The sequence below is a fragment of the Cladophialophora psammophila genome, assembly GCF_000585535.1.
Source record: "Cladophialophora psammophila CBS 110553 chromosome Unknown aczJe-supercont1.17, whole genome shotgun sequence".
In the NCBI taxonomy this organism is placed as follows: domain Eukaryota; kingdom Fungi; phylum Ascomycota; class Eurotiomycetes; order Chaetothyriales; family Herpotrichiellaceae; genus Cladophialophora; species Cladophialophora psammophila.
In genome coordinates, this window is record NW_006912938.1 from 756,291 (window position 1) to 773,347 (window position 17,057).

At 52.2% G+C, this 17,057-nt stretch overlaps 4 protein-coding genes across 4 annotated transcripts; 2 read left to right on the forward strand and 2 right to left on the reverse strand.

Annotated features, from left to right (window-relative positions):
• Nucleotides 1-1,315: 1,315 nt before the first annotated feature.
• On the forward strand, nt 1,316-2,878 carry A1O5_09889 (uncharacterized protein; the record flags this gene model as incomplete). The annotated part of the gene is made up of 1 exon (XM_007750467.1): nt 1,316-2,878. The coding sequence occupies one exon, from the start codon at nt 1,316-1,318 to the stop codon at nt 2,876-2,878; it is 1,563 nt and encodes a 520-aa protein (XP_007748657.1).
• Nucleotides 2,879-3,717: 839 nt separating this feature from the next.
• A1O5_09890 (uncharacterized protein) lies at nt 3,718-4,992 on the reverse strand (the record flags this gene model as incomplete). The annotated part of the gene is made up of 2 exons (XM_007750468.1): nt 3,718-3,952; nt 4,055-4,992. 2 exons carry the CDS (start codon nt 4,990-4,992, stop codon nt 3,718-3,720), a joined length of 1,173 nt encoding a protein of 390 aa, XP_007748658.1.
• Nucleotides 4,993-6,376: 1,384 nt separating this feature from the next.
• A1O5_09891 (uncharacterized protein) lies at nt 6,377-7,612 on the forward strand (the record flags this gene model as incomplete). Its single annotated transcript, XM_007750469.1, has 4 exons — nt 6,377-6,643; nt 6,699-6,945; nt 7,003-7,496; nt 7,562-7,612. The coding sequence occupies 4 exons, from the start codon at nt 6,377-6,379 to the stop codon at nt 7,610-7,612; spliced, it is 1,059 nt and encodes a 352-aa protein (XP_007748659.1).
• A 7,179-nt stretch (nt 7,613-14,791) lies between these two features.
• On the reverse strand, nt 14,792-15,955 carry A1O5_09892 (small subunit ribosomal protein S2; the record flags this gene model as incomplete). The annotated part of the gene is made up of 1 exon (XM_007750470.1): nt 14,792-15,955. The coding sequence occupies one exon, from the start codon at nt 15,953-15,955 to the stop codon at nt 14,792-14,794; it is 1,164 nt and encodes a 387-aa protein (XP_007748660.1).
• Between the last annotated feature and the right edge of the window lie 1,102 nt (nt 15,956-17,057).

Below are 17,057 nucleotides of genomic sequence, written 5' to 3' on the forward strand. Positions count from 1 at the left end.
GTGTGGCAAGCGATGGGCTTGCGTGTCCAGCTGGACATGCCGGTGATGCCTTTTTCTCTTTCCAATCATAAGTGCGGTTGTACACCGAGTGGTGAGTCTACTTTGTAGACTTGCAACCCAAGAAACGCCATGGGGCCGAAATATTGGTTGATATGGACTGAAGAGTTGTTACACGGAAAACTTTTCACTTCCAAGAGAGCGTATTCCATGCGTGGCTGTAGCGGAAGATGATGAAAATGATGGAATCTAATCATTACTCGAGATGAACGGTTCCTTTCGGGCTCGCCTGATTACGAGAGGCGCACTCCATATTATTGGGGGCTGCAAGGTTAATAATATTTTGTGCTCGGGTACCTTTTTGGGCGCCCAGGGGGGGGGGGGTCTGGCTGATGGTCTGAAACCGAAAGAGTACGAGGGCTTTTCCTGGTCCGTTTCAAAGCGTCAGCAGACGGCAATCGTACGACCTGCATAACAGTCTACCGTGTGTAGACCTGCAGACGTGGATATCGGAGTCTAGCCGTGAAAGATGTGCGCAGTGTACCGAGTAGTCAGTCCAACGTTAGTAGGAGCAATAGGGAGATACCAAGTACGAGGTAATAATGTACCTCTTATGTACCTCGACGCCTAGACGTGCTCGCCAGGTGCCCCAAGGACAGCCGAAGTGTCCCTCTAAGGCTGAAAGCCCACCTGTGACCACCCCCCAAAAACAATCAGCCTGCCTAGATTTCCAGGGCAGGCCGCCTAAAAGGGGGGGTTCTTTCCAGGGGTGCCGGCGGCCATTGCGATTCGCTGGTCGGCACATGGATCTGCCAATGCCAAACTGCTAGTGATGCCACAATTTCCCTCGTTGGTGTCGGTTGCTTTTTCATCGACAACCATCCCGTCATCCATCGCTGCCAGATGCTTCAATCGCCTTTCCCGACTGGCCTGGGCCGTGCATGCCGTGCTTGTCGTCATGGCTGCAGGTTGCGTCGCCCGTCGCCCGTCGCCGTCCGCTCTTTCTCCTGGCCCTGGAGGTTTGGAGAGAGAGGCGCAGTCAAGCTCATCAAGTCGTCACCCATCCTCTGCCAACTCCTCCATCTCAACCTCAGTATAAGCCTTGGTCAACTCTTACTCTTGTTCTCTTTGCTTTTGAGTCACAGTCCTTTCTCTTGTGCTTCTTACTTGTAGCATCGTCACCGTGTTCTTCATCTTCATCAACATCCTCGTTGTTGTCGTTCCTTTGCTGTTGACTTCTCTGGTTTCCCATTGTTAATACTCGATTGGTACCATATCCTCAGGACTTCTTGGAAGCAGTCTCCCCTCTCTCGCCGTCATGGGCAAGTTTGCAACCGCTGCCCTCGGAGCAGCAGCTCTGCTCGCTTCTATTGCGCCCGCGACTGCGGCTTCCGGCACTGTTGGCTTCACATTCGAAAAGCGCCGCGTACCAGCGCAGGATGCTCCTCATCTGTCACGACGTCAGTCCAAGACGATCAAGGCCGGTCTGGACAACGAGATTCTGCTCTACTTCATCAATTGCACCGTGGGAACTCCCGGTCAGCCATTCCAGCTGCAGCTTGACACCGGCTCGTCAGATATTTGGTTCCCTGACGCCAATGCCCAAATCTGTCAGCAAAACGGGGGCTGCTCCCAGTTTGGAGCGTACAATGCCGCCCAGTCCTCCACCTTCGCCGACCCCAACCTCCCCCAATTCCAGATCCAATACGTCGACGGCTCTCAGGTCGTCGGACAATACATTTCTGATGTGCTGGAGGTTGGCGGAGTTAAACTGACAAATATGACCATGGCTGCTGCCCAGCAAGCAAACACCCGAGCAATTGGAATCATGGGCATTGGATTCCAGTTGGGCGAGGCCTCTGCGTCGCTTGACGGCTTCACATACCCCAATGTCATCAACGTCATGAAGAATGAGGGTTTCATCAACTCTCTCGCATATTCCCTGTGGTTGGACGATTTGAACTCCAGCACGGGCTCGATTCTCTTCGGCGGCGTCGACACAAACAAATACCACGGTGACTTGGTTTCTCTTCCCATTCAGATCGACTCGCAAACAGGCGTTATTGATTCTTTTACCGTCGCCTGGACCGGTCTTACCGTCCATGGAGGCGGGCAGACCTCGGACGTCTCTCCCAGCTCGCCTCAACCCGCCATCCTCGACTCTGGCACCACAGACACCTTGCTTCCTGACAATATCGCAAACAACATCTTTAACGGTGTCGGTGTGGTGACAGACCCGCAATTTGGCAATGTCGTGCGATGCAATCTCGCCAACGACGATCTCACCTTCTCATTCCAGTTCGGCGGCAAAGGTGGCCCTGTTGTTAATGTCTCACTCTCTGAATTCGTTACTCCCTTGATCACAACAGACGGCTCTCAGCCAACCTTCCAAAATGGGGATCTGGCTTGTTCATTCGCCATCGACGCCGCAGGAAGTAATCCTATCCTTTTCGGTGACTCCTTCCTCCGCAGCGCCTACGTGGTCTACGACCTAGAAAACAACCAAATCGGTATCGCTCAGACCAACTTTGCCGCTACCGACGCAAACTCCAACGTCCGAGCATTCCAGCCTTCGGGAAGCATCCCCAACGTTGTGTCGACTGCGTCGGCCGCGAGTGTGGCCCAGACTTTCACAGGCAACCCAGAAGTGACAGCGGCCACGCCCACCGCTACAGGACAATTGGGTGGTGGCACCTCAAGGAGTGCGACATTCAGTTTGACCCCGGCCACGGGCACGAGTACTTCTGGCTCCAGCGGTGGAGGACAATCGAATGCGGCGAATGCCAACTTCCGCATAATTCCTATGCAGATGACGAGTTTGTTGGCGGCAGGTGTAGTGGTGGTAGGATTTTTGTTCGGTGGTGGGTTGATGTTGTTCTAAATCGTTGAGTAGCGCGTCTTTTGATTTGGTATGAAAGCAATTGTTGATATGCACTGGGTAGAAAAGAGGAATGCATTGTTGGGCGGCGGTGGTTTTTGGCGTCAAAATGTACTCAACTTGGAATACCCTTCTAGGACCGGGCAAATAGCGACCTGGACGTATCCTTACCCACGGTAGAATGAAACAATGAAAATGAAGAAGACATGACAAAAACTCTTGCAGCACTCACACTTTTGATGCTGTGGGATGCTGTCCTTCCACTGACTATTCGTGAGTGGGCGAGGGGGTGAGCATGTGCCCAGTTCAAGTCGCAACCTCTTCGGATTCAGACAAAGGTACATCGTACACACATGAACTTCTACGAGGGATACAACAAAGCCACAGTGGGAGGTGGGAAATCGTTTCTTCGTCACATATATATACTCCGTATGTAAAATAATCAAAAAATGGTTAAAAACACGAATATTGAAGTAGATCTTTCCTCTCTCCTTCCCCCCTGTTGTCTTTCTCCTCCCTTGCTTGCTTGTCCATTTCTCTGGCTTGGCCCTAGAAGAACAAAAACAAGACGAATAAGGAGAAGAAAAAGGGGTTTGTGTCGTCGGTTGGCGAAGACTGTCATCCCTCCCTTCCCATTCTCCGCCTCCATGTCGTGTTTGGCGGCCAGATCGCAACGAATCGCAGGGTCGGTGGGTGGGTGGAGAGTCTGCTATTTGGGTGTTTGAGAGGCTCGACGCATTCGTGGTGCTCGGTTGATGTCAATGTAAGTCTTGTGTGTCGTTGTCACAATTGTTGAGCAGCGTTGGACATCGGACATGGGACCTTCCCAACCTCTGCCCAATCTATTTCTCCTCCCTGACCGTCTCGAGCGGACTGTGCGGAAAGGCGGCCCCGTCCCCGTTGAGGCTGCCCGAGCTGATCGTGCTCGTCAACCACGGCATGCTCCGCCGGTCAACCTCGCCCTGGCCCTCGTCGCCTTCGATCTCCATACCCACCTCGTTGTCGTCCGGCACCCTCACGTCGAGCAGTCTCTCGGCGTTTTTGTACGCGATTGCTTCGAAGTCCTGGGCGTTGATCCTGTAGGCCCGTGCGAAGTACTGTTTAGCTCGTCCTCATCACAATACACAAATGGATTTCTTTTGACCAGGGAGAGAAGAAGGAAAGAAGGGAACAACGTACATTGCACTTTCTCTCAACGCGTACATAAACTTCAGGCCGTCCTCGTGACTGCAAAACGGATAGTCTACGCTATACAGAACCTTGTCGGCACAGCACATGTGAATCAGGCAAGCCATGGGCGCCAGGCTGAACATCCCGGCCGTCGTCACGTAGATATTCTCGTGCCAAACTTGCAGGAGGTGACGCCTCGGTTTCGAGGCGTGTGGCCAAGTCCGCTGGACCAGTTTGTGGATTCGGTCGATCAAGAACGGGAGCGTCTCGCCCATGTGGCCCAGAAGAAGTTTCAGATGTCGATGCGTGTCAAAGAGTTTGCTTGCGAAAAGCCGTAGAACGTGCAGCGCCACGTCGCTGTGCCAGTGGAATCCGTGGTTGGCGAGGAAGTTGGAAACCTGCGGGGAATAATTCCCATGGAATGATGGGGACGGCGTGGTCTCGGTGATTGGTTGTGGTATCGCATGGAGGTAAACGGGGACATCGAGATTCTCATGGGCAGCGAAGATGGGCCAGAAAAAGGGATCGTCGTAGTAGCGTCCGTTGGCTGTGTTGTCGATGAGGCTGCCCACAAAATCTAGTTGTGAGACGCACCGGTCGAGTTCCTTTGCTGCTTCTTCGGGGTGAAGGGTCGGTAGCATGGCGAACGCAGCAAAGCGTTCTGGTGAGGGTGAGGCTTTGATGGCTTCGTATAGCTCATTGTTCGCCTTGGTGCAGACATCTGGCGGGACTGGGATAGCGTTCGGTCGATGAGAGATGACTTGAAGACTAACGCGGCCTGCGTCCATGATTTTGAGGCGCTTAGGGCCGACTTCCTGGAGAGCAGTCATGATATGAGACATGGAGTCTGGGAGAATGGTCTCGACGCCTTGGGACGCATAATAGTCGAGGACAGCCTGGGAGATGAAATGCTCCTCGAGCGTAATGAGCGGGATTTTGGAGCCCATTGTAGATGTGCTGTCTCCTTTCTCTCTCTCTGTCTCTCTTTCTCGCGTACTAGGCAGGGCTATTTTGGCCGGATTAAACTTGTGTGAAGACACCTGATGGCACTGTCAGAGAGATGTTGGGCAGATGTGGTAACTCCACCTTCGGGATGGTTGAGAGTAGCTCCGCCGGAACACAAACCCGAAGTCGATGTCTCCGTCATATAGAAATCTTCAATAACTAGGGCATGAAAAGGACCACAGGAAATGTTCTAGCCACCTCTCGCGGACGCTGTAAGAGTTGCCTCACGTTTTGTGCCTCACCCCGCAGCAGAGGAGAAGGTTGAAAGTAAGCTGTGCTACCGTCCTCGGGGGGCTAGAAGACGAACTCGGAAAGGGAAGGATGCGGCTTGGAAGATATATCAAGGAAAGGCACAGCCCGCCCCTACAAGTTAGGTGGTCCAATCAGCCAGGAGAATGCATGTGACGCCATGCAATAGACAGAAGTTGCTGAGCAGGGTCTGGATTGGCCTTCCCCGTTTTCTTGGATCTCGCCGGCCGGTTGCGGGTGCGGAGGAGTGGCAATGGGATGGCATACTCGGACAATTTGTACCGAGAAGGGGGGGTGAGGCGACGGGGAATGCCTGATCTCGCTAGAACAGACTTTGGGGGAGGAATATATGACGAGACCATGGTTCTCTCAAGGAGAGTAATATATGTATATATACACACAAGTTGGGAGAGGTAGGGGAAGGCGGGTATTGGGCAAGTCACGATTGAGGTTGAGGCGTGTGCATTGTGTTGGAATGAAGGTACACACATGGCTGGAGGAAACGGGCATGAGATCTCCTTCCCACCTGGGCCGCCAAACCTTGAATATAGTGAGCAGACATGAATTGATGCTCCATAGCGATGAACAGCTCTAATAGTCAGAGGAAGAAAAGATAGATGGAGGAATTTTGGTTGATATACACGGAGGACTTACGGCGTAGGTGTGAGTGGTGAGTGGTGAATTGCGGGTGGAGAGCCAGCGATCAGGACTTGGCGCCATGTCTGCGCAACAAGCCATACAGCATCCAGCATGCACAGCAAGGGCTCGAGGGCCCCCTGCGACGAGTCTTCAGCCCTGACAAAAGACACTCAACGCCTCATATTTCTATGCTCCTGACCGCCCCTCTCATTCTGTTTATGCCCCGGTCGCTCATTTGCCCAAAACACTATCCAACATCGAGCCCACTCTCAGGGGCAGTGAAGTGAGTTTGTGTCTGCTGAGACCCTGTTGCGCAAAACCGCAGCCTGCGACTGTTACTCGGCGTAAAGCCGCCCAGGCACGAGATCATCAGCAACACGGTCCACCCATCCTATTATTCCACCTGGAGCTCTGTGAGGCGCACACTCCTCTAGATTGATGGCCTCTCAAGGAGGCCTCACGCGAAGGCGTGGTGCCGGAGGGGCCACGTCGCCAAACGGAGACGACGAGTCCTCAAGCCGGGTCACTTCGCCTGTCCCCAAACAATACAACGATCGTTCTCCTGAAACCGCCTACGAATCCAGCGAGAATGGCCACCGGATCGCCTATGACCCCCGAGACATCAGCGAGAACGCAGAACGGAGTAAACAACCCAAGCTGACTTTGATGGAGGAGGTCCTGCTACTTGGTCTGAAGGACAAGCAGGTAACCAAGACCCAGAAGAATCCAAGAGTCGAGGCATCCTGACTGACATCCGCAGGGATACCTGTCATTCTGGAACGATAATATCTCCTATGCCTTACGAGGCTGCATAGTCATCGAGCTGGCGTTCCGAGGCAGGATCAGCATGCAGAAAGACTCTTCGAGAAGACGGTTCCCTCTGGCGGACAGAATCATTGAAGTCATAGACGACACCCTCACCGGGGAAGTCTTGTTAGATGAAGCTCTGAAAATGATGAAGACCAGTGAGAAGATGAGTGTCAGTTCCTGGATCGATCTCATGAGCGGTAAGTCGGGAAGCCGGTTCGGGGATGCCCATTACACCACTGACGGTCCCTGGATAGGGGAGACGTGGAATCTAATGAAAATTGGCTACCAATTAAAACAAGTCCGCGAACGGCTGGCCAAGGGTCTTGTGGACAAAGGCATCCTCCGCACCGAGAAACGAAACTTCCTCCTCTTCGATATGGCCACCCATCCCGTCGTCGACTCCGGCGCCAAAGATGAAATCCGCAAGCGCGTACGGAACGTCTGCTCCAGCCGAACCGTCGTGCTTCCTCCTTCACAATTTCTCCCTGCCGAACTCGATTTCAGAATGTTGAGAACCATTAGCATGGTCTGTGCCGCGTATGCAGCCAACGTGCTAGAGAATGCGCTGGTGACAATGAGCCACGAAGCAAGAGAGAGGGCTTTTGCACAGGTAGACGAACTACTGGCAGAGTATTCACAATGGCCCTTTGCGAAGAGGACTGGCGGACAACAGGGCATTGGAGCGAACATTGGTCAAGTAATTGCAGAAGAGGTCGAGAAGAATAAGGACAAGGAGTTACAACTCGAGGTTAGTAGAATCCTTTGTACCCCTCTGCACCGTTGTTGCAATCTTGACTCATCTGTACCGTCTAGGTTATTGCGGCTTGTTTGAGCGTTTTTACCAGGCTGGACTCACTGCTATAAGGTTGACAAAACAGGACGCTTTGGGTGAGTGGGCGCGAGTGGGCGTTCACGTTTCTCGCAATTCTCGTTGAAAAAGCAATGAGTCGGAAAAGGATACCTACAATGTTCGCATTTCTGAGTTCACGACCACGTTGTTACTCGGCTCATTGGCTGGGTCTACAACCATGTTTGGGAAGTCATAGTGCTGTCTACTTCTCGACGGCATCCATGAATATTTGTTCATTATTCTCAGGCACTCGGAATGTCTCTTTCGCACTGATGGACCCAATGCTCTGGCTTTCTTTGTTGGAGTTGGGAGGCCATTGTCGTTACTCCTTTTTGGCAGACTTCGCAAACAAGGGGATTGCTGCTGTTTGTAAGTCAGCTCATTGTCTCTGCGGAACAGTACTTTGCAATCAAAGCGACCATCACCACCATCGGCAAAGAACTGCGGTTTAGTATTTGAGTCCCCAGAACTCGTGCTCCGACCACCGATGGATTAATGCCTTGCATCAACAAAGCTGATGGCTTGAGATTCTCCATAATGGGAGACAACCCCTGTCCAAACGTTATATAAATACCGACTTTACTACAAGCAGAGTCTACCTTCCATTTCCCAATCTATTCATCAACGAAGAAAGTTCCCTCCGAGTTGCACGGTGCTCAGAGACGTCTAGAAGTCTACTCACTATACTACACACAATTCCCAGTTTCAATACCCGTCATCCATATCGACTTACCCATTTACATCAAACAAAGTCTGCAAAAATGTGCTATACCCGTTTCACTCTCCTTGTCTGTCCAGACTGCGACTCCACCCGCCGGTCTGCTGACTATCCAGCAATCGACAAGATTTGCTCTTCTTCAACTGCTTGCCGGTATCGCGACCGCCGCCCCCTGCCTCAACGTGAAATAGAGGTTGCGAGGCGATGCTCATGTTGCCGCATTTCCCAAGAAAGTGGGTATTCTCGAGACAGTGGGTATTCCCATCGCTCAGACACAAGTTCAGGGACCACCTATGAAGGGAGCGCCCCTAACATGAGTCATGGTTCGGTACGAAGTTCTGGACGCTCTGGACGCTTGGGACGTTACCCTAACGCTTCTAGAGCATGGACTCTTGTCTCTGAAAGCTCCTTGACTAATAACTCTGGCGCCAGTACTGTCAGGGATTATCACGAGCGCTCAACCACGACGACTTCCACTGGATCCCGATATCGAAGTGACGCATCACGTTACGAGAGTCAAGAAGACAGGGCTCACGCCTACCACCAGGAACGCATAGGTTGATTCCCGCTCCCTCCGCCTCCCCGCCTCTTCGCCTACTTTGAGACTGGTGAAGCAGGCCGAAGTCGAGCACGAAGAGAGAGGGACGGCGTCGGAACATTGTCCGACAGATTTGGAAGTCTGAGCGCGTCATCCTCTTCCTTAGGTGCATCAACCAGGACAGCAGCCGCAGACAACACCCCCCTCTATGACGAGTTTCTCCCATCAGCCACATCCGATATCCCCCTCTATAGGCTCCTCCGCCCACATGGTCTGAGCATTCGCGACCTCGTTGATATTGACGTTCGGTGTAACGATATTTTAAGAATCCCCGAAGACGTCGCGGCGACTTTCCCTCCGGGACAGCTCGTGGAAGATGGCATCACCTTGTCCTGGAGAGTGTGTGAACATTGTTTAGCAGCAGAGGAACTATCGAGCAGGCATGGTACAGAAACGAGAAGGCGACATCGCAGATAGAGGAGGGCAAAGAGCTAGAGCTGGATCTCGAGGCTGCGACGGTGAGTGTTATCTGGGCAAGGCAAGTTTTCTTGGAGTGAATGATGAATTTTCCTTTTGGGAGTGTGGTTCTTACGGCCCTTGTCTCGTGGATAATTGTGCATCTATTGATTCTGAGCATCTGCTCACCATACAGGGTACCGTCAGACCTGACCATCGCCTGCACACCAGGTTGATTTACTTCGACTACGCGTCGAGGCCCTTGCCACGCATACCGATGGTGATTTCTGTGACGATCTAAGATGGTGGAGGGTAGGATCTAGGGACATCAATGCCAGCCTTTGCATATCTAAGTACAAATCGATTTCATGGTCACCATTTGAAACGTACTAATATCCTATACTATACAGGCCATGGAAGCCTAACTGCCATGACAATAGATGCCGGGCCGCAGAAGGACAAGAGTCTAATCGTGGACGCTCTCGATGATGCGTTCCTTCTCAACGGAACGGCCATCGATTCGCTGACGAATAAGATTATGTGATACTTCGCTTCAGCCCTTGCCTTGATCACGGCAGTGCTGGGGACCAAGACGCTCGAGATAAACCAAATTCCGGGCGAGGAGGTTTGGGAATACGACACTGGGGTTTCTGGCACGGTTCAATGGCCTTGCGAGATTCATGAAAAGCGATGCATACGCAGTCTCGACAAGATCCTCGACAAGATCCTCGACAAGATCCTCGACAAGATGCCTAAGTAGGTTGGAGCCGTGTTGGCCGAGTGTGGTGGTATCCCCCCAGAAAAAAAGTAAACAAAGGCAGCCACTAAATGAATAAGCACAGGAGAATGGGTGTCTCGGAGAGAAAAAGCGAGAAGAAGTCTTCCTCTTGCATCTTTCCTAAAGGTGGACGGACTATGGACTCATTGTAACCGCACAAAGAGTCGTTGCGATCGAATCCAAAGAACAAGTGCTTTCTTTCTCAGCGGCACAAACTGTCCATTGACCATTGACCATTGACCGATTGTTCAGTCAGAAAATGGCCAGATTTTCGATCAGTATAAAGCTTCCCCGTCCTTGCTGGTCTTGCGTTCGAGCTCACATCAACCAAACAACAGACAGAACCTCACATTTTTCTACCACTGACTTGGACAAAAGGAGAAAAGTGCACACACACACACACACACACATACACCCACACAAACACGCCAGACCAAAAAAGAGTAAGCCGATAAGAAATGTGTTACACCGTCGTCAAAAGATCCGTCTGTCCAGCCTGCTCTGGCCGAGCAGGCCTGGCCGACAGTGTCACAGTGGAAAAGACTTGTCCCCCGGCCGCTCGGTGTCCGTACCGCACTCAGCGCCCTCTCCCTGTCCGTCCTCGCGAGGAGCGAGTCTCGCGGCTCTGCGCGGCGTGCGTCCGAGCGAACAATTGCCCCGAGCGCATCGACAATACACGGCCCCGGCCGCGCCTGGGGTTCGCGGAGATGAGCAGAGAGTGGGAGCACAGAAACGGGATCAGCCCGGCGTCGAGGCTGGGCCAAGCGTACCCGGACAAAGAGAACAGGGGCTTCTGGAAAGATGTCTTTGGTCCTCTACGGCGGCCGCTGTCTCTTGCCCTGTCTCCGTCTCCGTCTCTATCACTATCGCCGCGTTCTGAAGGAAAGCCTCCTGGTGGTGCCTCGCCTGGCTGGAAAGGAGAAGGCGAACCAGTGAAGGTAGGCCGTAAAGATGAACGGACCGGCTCAGTTCTCGATGCGCGTTCACGTAACTCGGCAAAATTGACCTGGTGCGTCGCCCGGCTGGAAAGGGGTTTGGCGAACAAGTGGAGGTAGGTCAGAAAGACGAACGAACCAGATATATGTAACTCGGCAAAATCGAAGGAGAGGGGGAAAAGGAAGGGCACCATGTCCCGAAGATAGACATTCTTCCCCCCTGGTTCCCCACGTAGGCATTCGACTCCCAAAAAGACAGCGAATCCCTCCACTAACTCTGCGGTTAGGCAAATGTTACGTACGGGGAGCATCTTGTTAAGTGATGTTACATAGCATACATGTAAGAATGTCGAACTCTAATATACAATTGTCTATTCTGTCACTGTGAGACACCAGATACCCAGTATCAATTCCAATACAGGTCTTGTCCGATTCAAGATTTTCCCTTTTGCGTGGTATGTGTATACGCGCATGGTCCCTTAGCTAGTTCGCTCTGGGTCGTGCACGCGAATAATGACAATGGTATATCTACCCGATCGGGCGCCGGCGGGGGCGACTGATGCCGGGGCGGTGTTCACCCCTTCGCTCTGCCGCTCAAAGTGGTCGAGGCTCTCTTTGGACTCTTGAGAGGCGGCGGCGGGGGAGGAGAAGAAGGGTTGATCCCGTCCCCTGCATTGGCGCATAAGCCATCCAGATGGCTGCTGTCTGGTAGGGAGTTGGAGGGACGAGAGGGACGAAGGGCCTTCTCCCTCTTCCGTGAGGTAGATGCTGTAGAAAGAAGTCGCTGAGGCAGGACAGCAGGGAGGAGCGGGAGCGGAGGTGGAAGATCCTTCTCAGACCCGCTCGGCATTTCTGGACCAGCGACAGTAGCAGCAGCAGTATGTGATCTTGACAATTTTGATGGCTTGCGAGGTCTCGTTCGATCGAATATCGCCTTTGCAGACCGAGGATCTATGTTTTCGGAAGATGTACCAACGTGGCTGTGCCTCTGCTGCTGGCGCATTGGATGCGGGAGGGTTTGTGGCGGAATTGTTAAAGAATGAGTACTGGCTGTGGGGCTTTTCGTGGCTTCGGCGGATGGAAAAGACAGCGAGGCCGGTTTCAGCTTGAAGGGAGGTATAAAAAGGGGCCGCAGGAAGTGCGGGCCCCTCATAGGCGCGGGTTTTTCCTCGCAAGCAGGGACGGATACGCTGCGCAAGGTTGAAGCCGTCGAGCGCCGGTGGAAGAATGAGGAGGCGAACGATTTCCGGCTCGGGGTCCTGGGCCTGGACTCGGGAGGCGTCACTGGGTTCATGCCCAGGGGATTGACTCGAAGGAATCTCAGAGATCTAGTCAGGGACTGCCGTGCTTTGGCGATCATGTGAGGCCGCGCAAAGGTTTCTTGGTAGTTCCAAGTTGGATCACCGCTGAGGTTGGCTTCCGCCACTGGAGAATCGGGCAGCACGTTGAACGGTTGTTTCCGAGGCCAAGGGGAGTCGGGAGACTTGGATTTTTGGCGCCATGCAAGTCTCAGCAGCGACTTAGGATCTTCTCCCCTACGCCGCTTAAAGAGCCAATACAGCAGCGACAGAATCAAAGAGAAACCAACTGGGCGATTGTTAGCATGAGATGTTGCACAGTCACTGTCAAGGAGAGAGCGGCATACTAAGAGTCCCAATCGCAATACCTGCCTTTTGTCCTTGTGAAAGAGTACTATGAGATTCGGATGCGATGGTGCCATTCTGGCTTTGGTAGCCCCACGGGGTCTCAACAGCAGTGGCGCTTGTTGTATAGTCCAGGCTTGACGGAGATGGTGTCTGCGCTAGAGATGACGCCAACAGTGTCGTCTCAGTTGCGGATGACGACCTCGATGCTGTGGTGGCTAGGAACAATGTATCGGAGGTTGTTGAAGACAGCGAAACGGGACTGCTAGGACTGACCAAAGGCACTGTCGACACGAACGACGTACTGGACGAAAGATTGTCTGTAATCCTAGTTGATGTTACGTAGGTCGAGGAGGATATTGATGCTGAATCAGACAGGAGAGTAGTAGTGGTGAGCAAGGAGACCTCGCGAGTCGTCGGTGGTGCAGAAGCACTGGAGGTGACAACAAAGGACGATGTGATGATATCGGAACTAGCCGAGCTTGAGAACACAGGAATGGGAGTCGGAGGAGTAGAAGCATTCGAGGAAGCCTCAGCAGGAGGATTGGGCGGTCCTTTTTGATTGCCTTCAGGTCCAGGGGGGCCATTCTTGTTTCCTTGAAGGCCTGGTGCATCCGTATTTTTGGGTTCTCTCCTTAGAAGGGTGCTGTGGGAAGAATGGGGAATAGAGGCCCAGTAGCCACTTGGTAAAAGCATTGCTTCAGTGCCGCGCTGTATAGCCTTCGGTCGAATATGTCCTTTATTGAGCTCATGCAGAGGACACCTTTTCCAAGAATATTCAAGAGTCCAGCTCTTTCTTGTCAAGTTTCTAGCGTCCCAAGAAGAGGCAGGCCAGATCCAGCCCAGTCATAAATCCCCCAGGGAATGAGAACAACGAAGTGAAATTGAAAGAATAAGAAAGGTTGGCGGTCGTAACCTGGAGCATGCAGGCCAGTTACAATCGGAAGCTGCTGGAAGCAAGCAAAACAAAGCAGTGACAAGAGGAGGCACGCCAGCGGCCGAAGGAAACAAAACCACAGCTCTGAGCTGCCGGCATCAATATGCCACTATAACATACAACAAAAACATATCATTCTTGAGCTAAAGAGCCGTAATTCGAGTAGAAGGACAATTAAGCGTGAGCGTAGGACGGTGGAACGAGACAAATATACCCAGTACATGGCATGATCGTCGACTGCCGTTCCACAAGGGCTCCAATACACGCTGACTGGTGACATGCCTTTCACGAGGTGACCAGGTTATGGCGTCTGGAGAAACGGGGCGAGTGTTTCGAGTCGATGTTCAACATAACCATATATATGTGTCCAAGTGCACATGGAGTCCAAAGAGCAGTCCTCGAGTATAGACTCAGCCACACAAGTCTTGGGACGACGAAGCTTGCCTTGCCGCACGATTATCGGTTCAGGTTGATGATATGCTCAGCTTGGACATCTTTGGAAAAGGGAGAAGCCGTACCCTGTACCTGTGCTGTCCTAGAAGTGGATTATGCAGAAGAGGACGAGGACGATCCCAGTGGCTAATCCTTGCTAGATCACGTCCTGAAGGAAATTGTGAAACACGATAGACGTTTCTTCCGAGAGGCTTAGACGGGGCGGTGGAGGTTGGAAACTCCTGCTGCTTTTTCTACCAACGGCGCAAAGGAGAGGCTGAAGCTCAGTTGTAAGGGGGTTTTCTACGGCGCCGTTTTATGTGCCTCCCTCGTTAGCCAGTTTGGTTCTTCGAAGCGAGTGGCATGAATTCCAGGATGATGCACGAGCCGATCAGCATCTGATGGCGCCAACTTGTCCGTGACTTCGGTACGAGTCTTCCGAGATAGACGAGCGGTCCAGTAAAATGGATAGACCTCAATTGAATCCTCTGGCTGTACTTAGTATGAACGTGCCAGTAGTACATATATATGGGTGAGAGATCAGGCTGGGATATGGTTGTGTGAAAGATTTAGTTCTGGAAATAAGCAAAGTATTGAATCTGAGACTTTGGCACGGTGAATCTTGTGGAAGCGTGCAAATCTATGAGTATAGTACAACATGGAGATTTGTGCACAGTTCTTGCCTGACCCAGCATCTAGATGGCCAGTTAGAAGATCATCGAGACATACCTTTTTCCTATCCTGGTCTGCTCAATATCAGTTTGCATCAGCACTCTCACCATCGCCTCTCTGCACATCCAAGGCGGCCATTTCCTCCAGAGCAACCAGTCTATCCTGCAGCACGCTCGTGTCATACGTGGCCTTTCCTGCCGTTGCCGCCCTCAGTTTCCTCAATCTTTGCCCTTCCTTGCCTGCGTTGCCCAGCACACCACCGATGAGAGAAATGGATCGGAGGGAATCATCGTTTGCCGGTATCGGATAGGTTACCCAGGTCGGGTTCGCATCTGTGTCAATGACTCCGATGGTAGGTACATTGAATATCCCACATTCGTGCAGGCAAACTTGATTCTCGATCGGGTTCATGCAGATCACGAGATCTGGGCGCATGACCTGATGGTAGCCTCTCGACAAGATATCGTCGTATTGAGGTATTTCATTGTCGTGAATGTCGACCACTTTGACGCCACAATCTCCAAGGATTTGCTGCCCATTCGTTAGAGCACCCGGGACCCATCGGTGGAAGATGTGGTAACCTTCCGCCAATCTTGCAGAGTTGACAATTATATCCTCCATGCCCTTGCGCGTCCCGATGAAGAGGATGATCCCGCCTCGTTCTGCCACCGCTTGGACCACTTTTGCCGCACGCTTCAGGTATGCGTAAGTAATATCTAATGAGATGATGTGAATACCGTCTCTTATGCCAAATATGTAGCCACTATTCGAGGGGTTCCAGAGCGACGTATGATGACCGAGATGGGTCTGATTGGCAAGCAACATAGGCAGAGTGAGATCCTCCACTGTGGGAGGCCGGCGAAGAATTGTGGATGGATCGTATGTATGTGATAAATGTGTTCCTTGACGAGCGGCTCTCTGCATTGCGCGACGATGACGATTTAACTCTTTTAGATTCCGAAACGGCAGAGCATCTTCAGCGGATGTCGGAGGTGCAGTGCTTGATGTTGAGCTTGACTCAGGTTTTGTAACTGTTCGAGCAGCAGAGTGTGCGTTGAGGTCTGCTTGAAGAGAACGAATGGATTTGTGCTGCGACTCGACCATTTCTTCTAACAGCCTGGTCGCGGCTGTTGGAGCGCGATCGATCGTGTCAAGAATGCTTGAAGGGTCATCGGGATGACCCGGTATCCGAGTCGTCCCTTTCGCATCTCGTTCTGATGGTCGAAATGTAGGATTGTCTGTCGACATGCTTGTTGCGTATGCTCGATTAAGCGTCCGCGATGACTGCGCCAGCACTGTCCGCCCTGGATATCATTAGAAAAGTCTACGTCAACCAATCTCCAGCTGTACATACCATGCCGGGCGCAAAACTGTCTGACGATCATTGCTCGCTGGATTTTGGCGGCAAACTGAACAGAGCGCATTGAGAACTTTCCCTCTGTTCCACTGAAGCTGCGGTTGGCTTGAGCTTGGCGCTGAGAAGGCAACTATGCAAACAAGACAAACACAGCAAACACAGCAAATATTATCACAATTGAGGCCACCACACTATCCACAGCTTGTTATGAGTTGCTTGCATCTTTCCATTCTTCCTATGCTCTAGTTATGCTGTGTTTCAGACGCTCGCTATGATATGTGACCAAATGATCTGAGGTCAGGAGTACAGCGATCTTCACAGCCACGGAGGTAGGCGCTTCAAAATGGATGGCTGCTGCTTGCAAGCAGCCACCGGGAGCGACTCAGCTTCAAACACGAACAAGCCCCCTTTGCACGGTAGATTCGGAAAACATCCTTTCCGCTGCAGGATCCCGCCAACACGAAACGCATCCTCCAGCAATTCAACGCTCTTCGCGGCTTGTTGCATTCACTCAACATATACAAACTGATGTAGTCTTGGTTCTCTACTGGACGCTATGTTTGGCGTTTGTTTGATATCTCGGATAGGCACCAGTGCCAAGGTCCGGAGCAGAGGCAGTAGACCTTCATAAAGTCGGAAAAGAAAACTGAGCTCTGCCCAACTTCGTCTTGCTTATCTCCAGTTTCTTTAGCATCGACAACCTCCGGGCTGCAGCTAGACCATGGACAGTGCAGTCATGGAAATGGTGAGCACACTTTGGCGGCTGAGTCTCTCTCCCCCCAAAACTAAAGACAGAATAGGATCGACCACGTCGCAACTTCAATCCAAGGAAGACCAGACGGTATGGACGGCAAACCTTTGACCCAGACTACCTGGTCAAGTACAGCCCCAAATGGAAATACTCGCGTCTCTACAACTTCCCGTACCCCGGTGCCCATTGGCAACCACGGATGCGAACCATGGTGATTTCCGTCGATGGAGGATCTCGCGGCA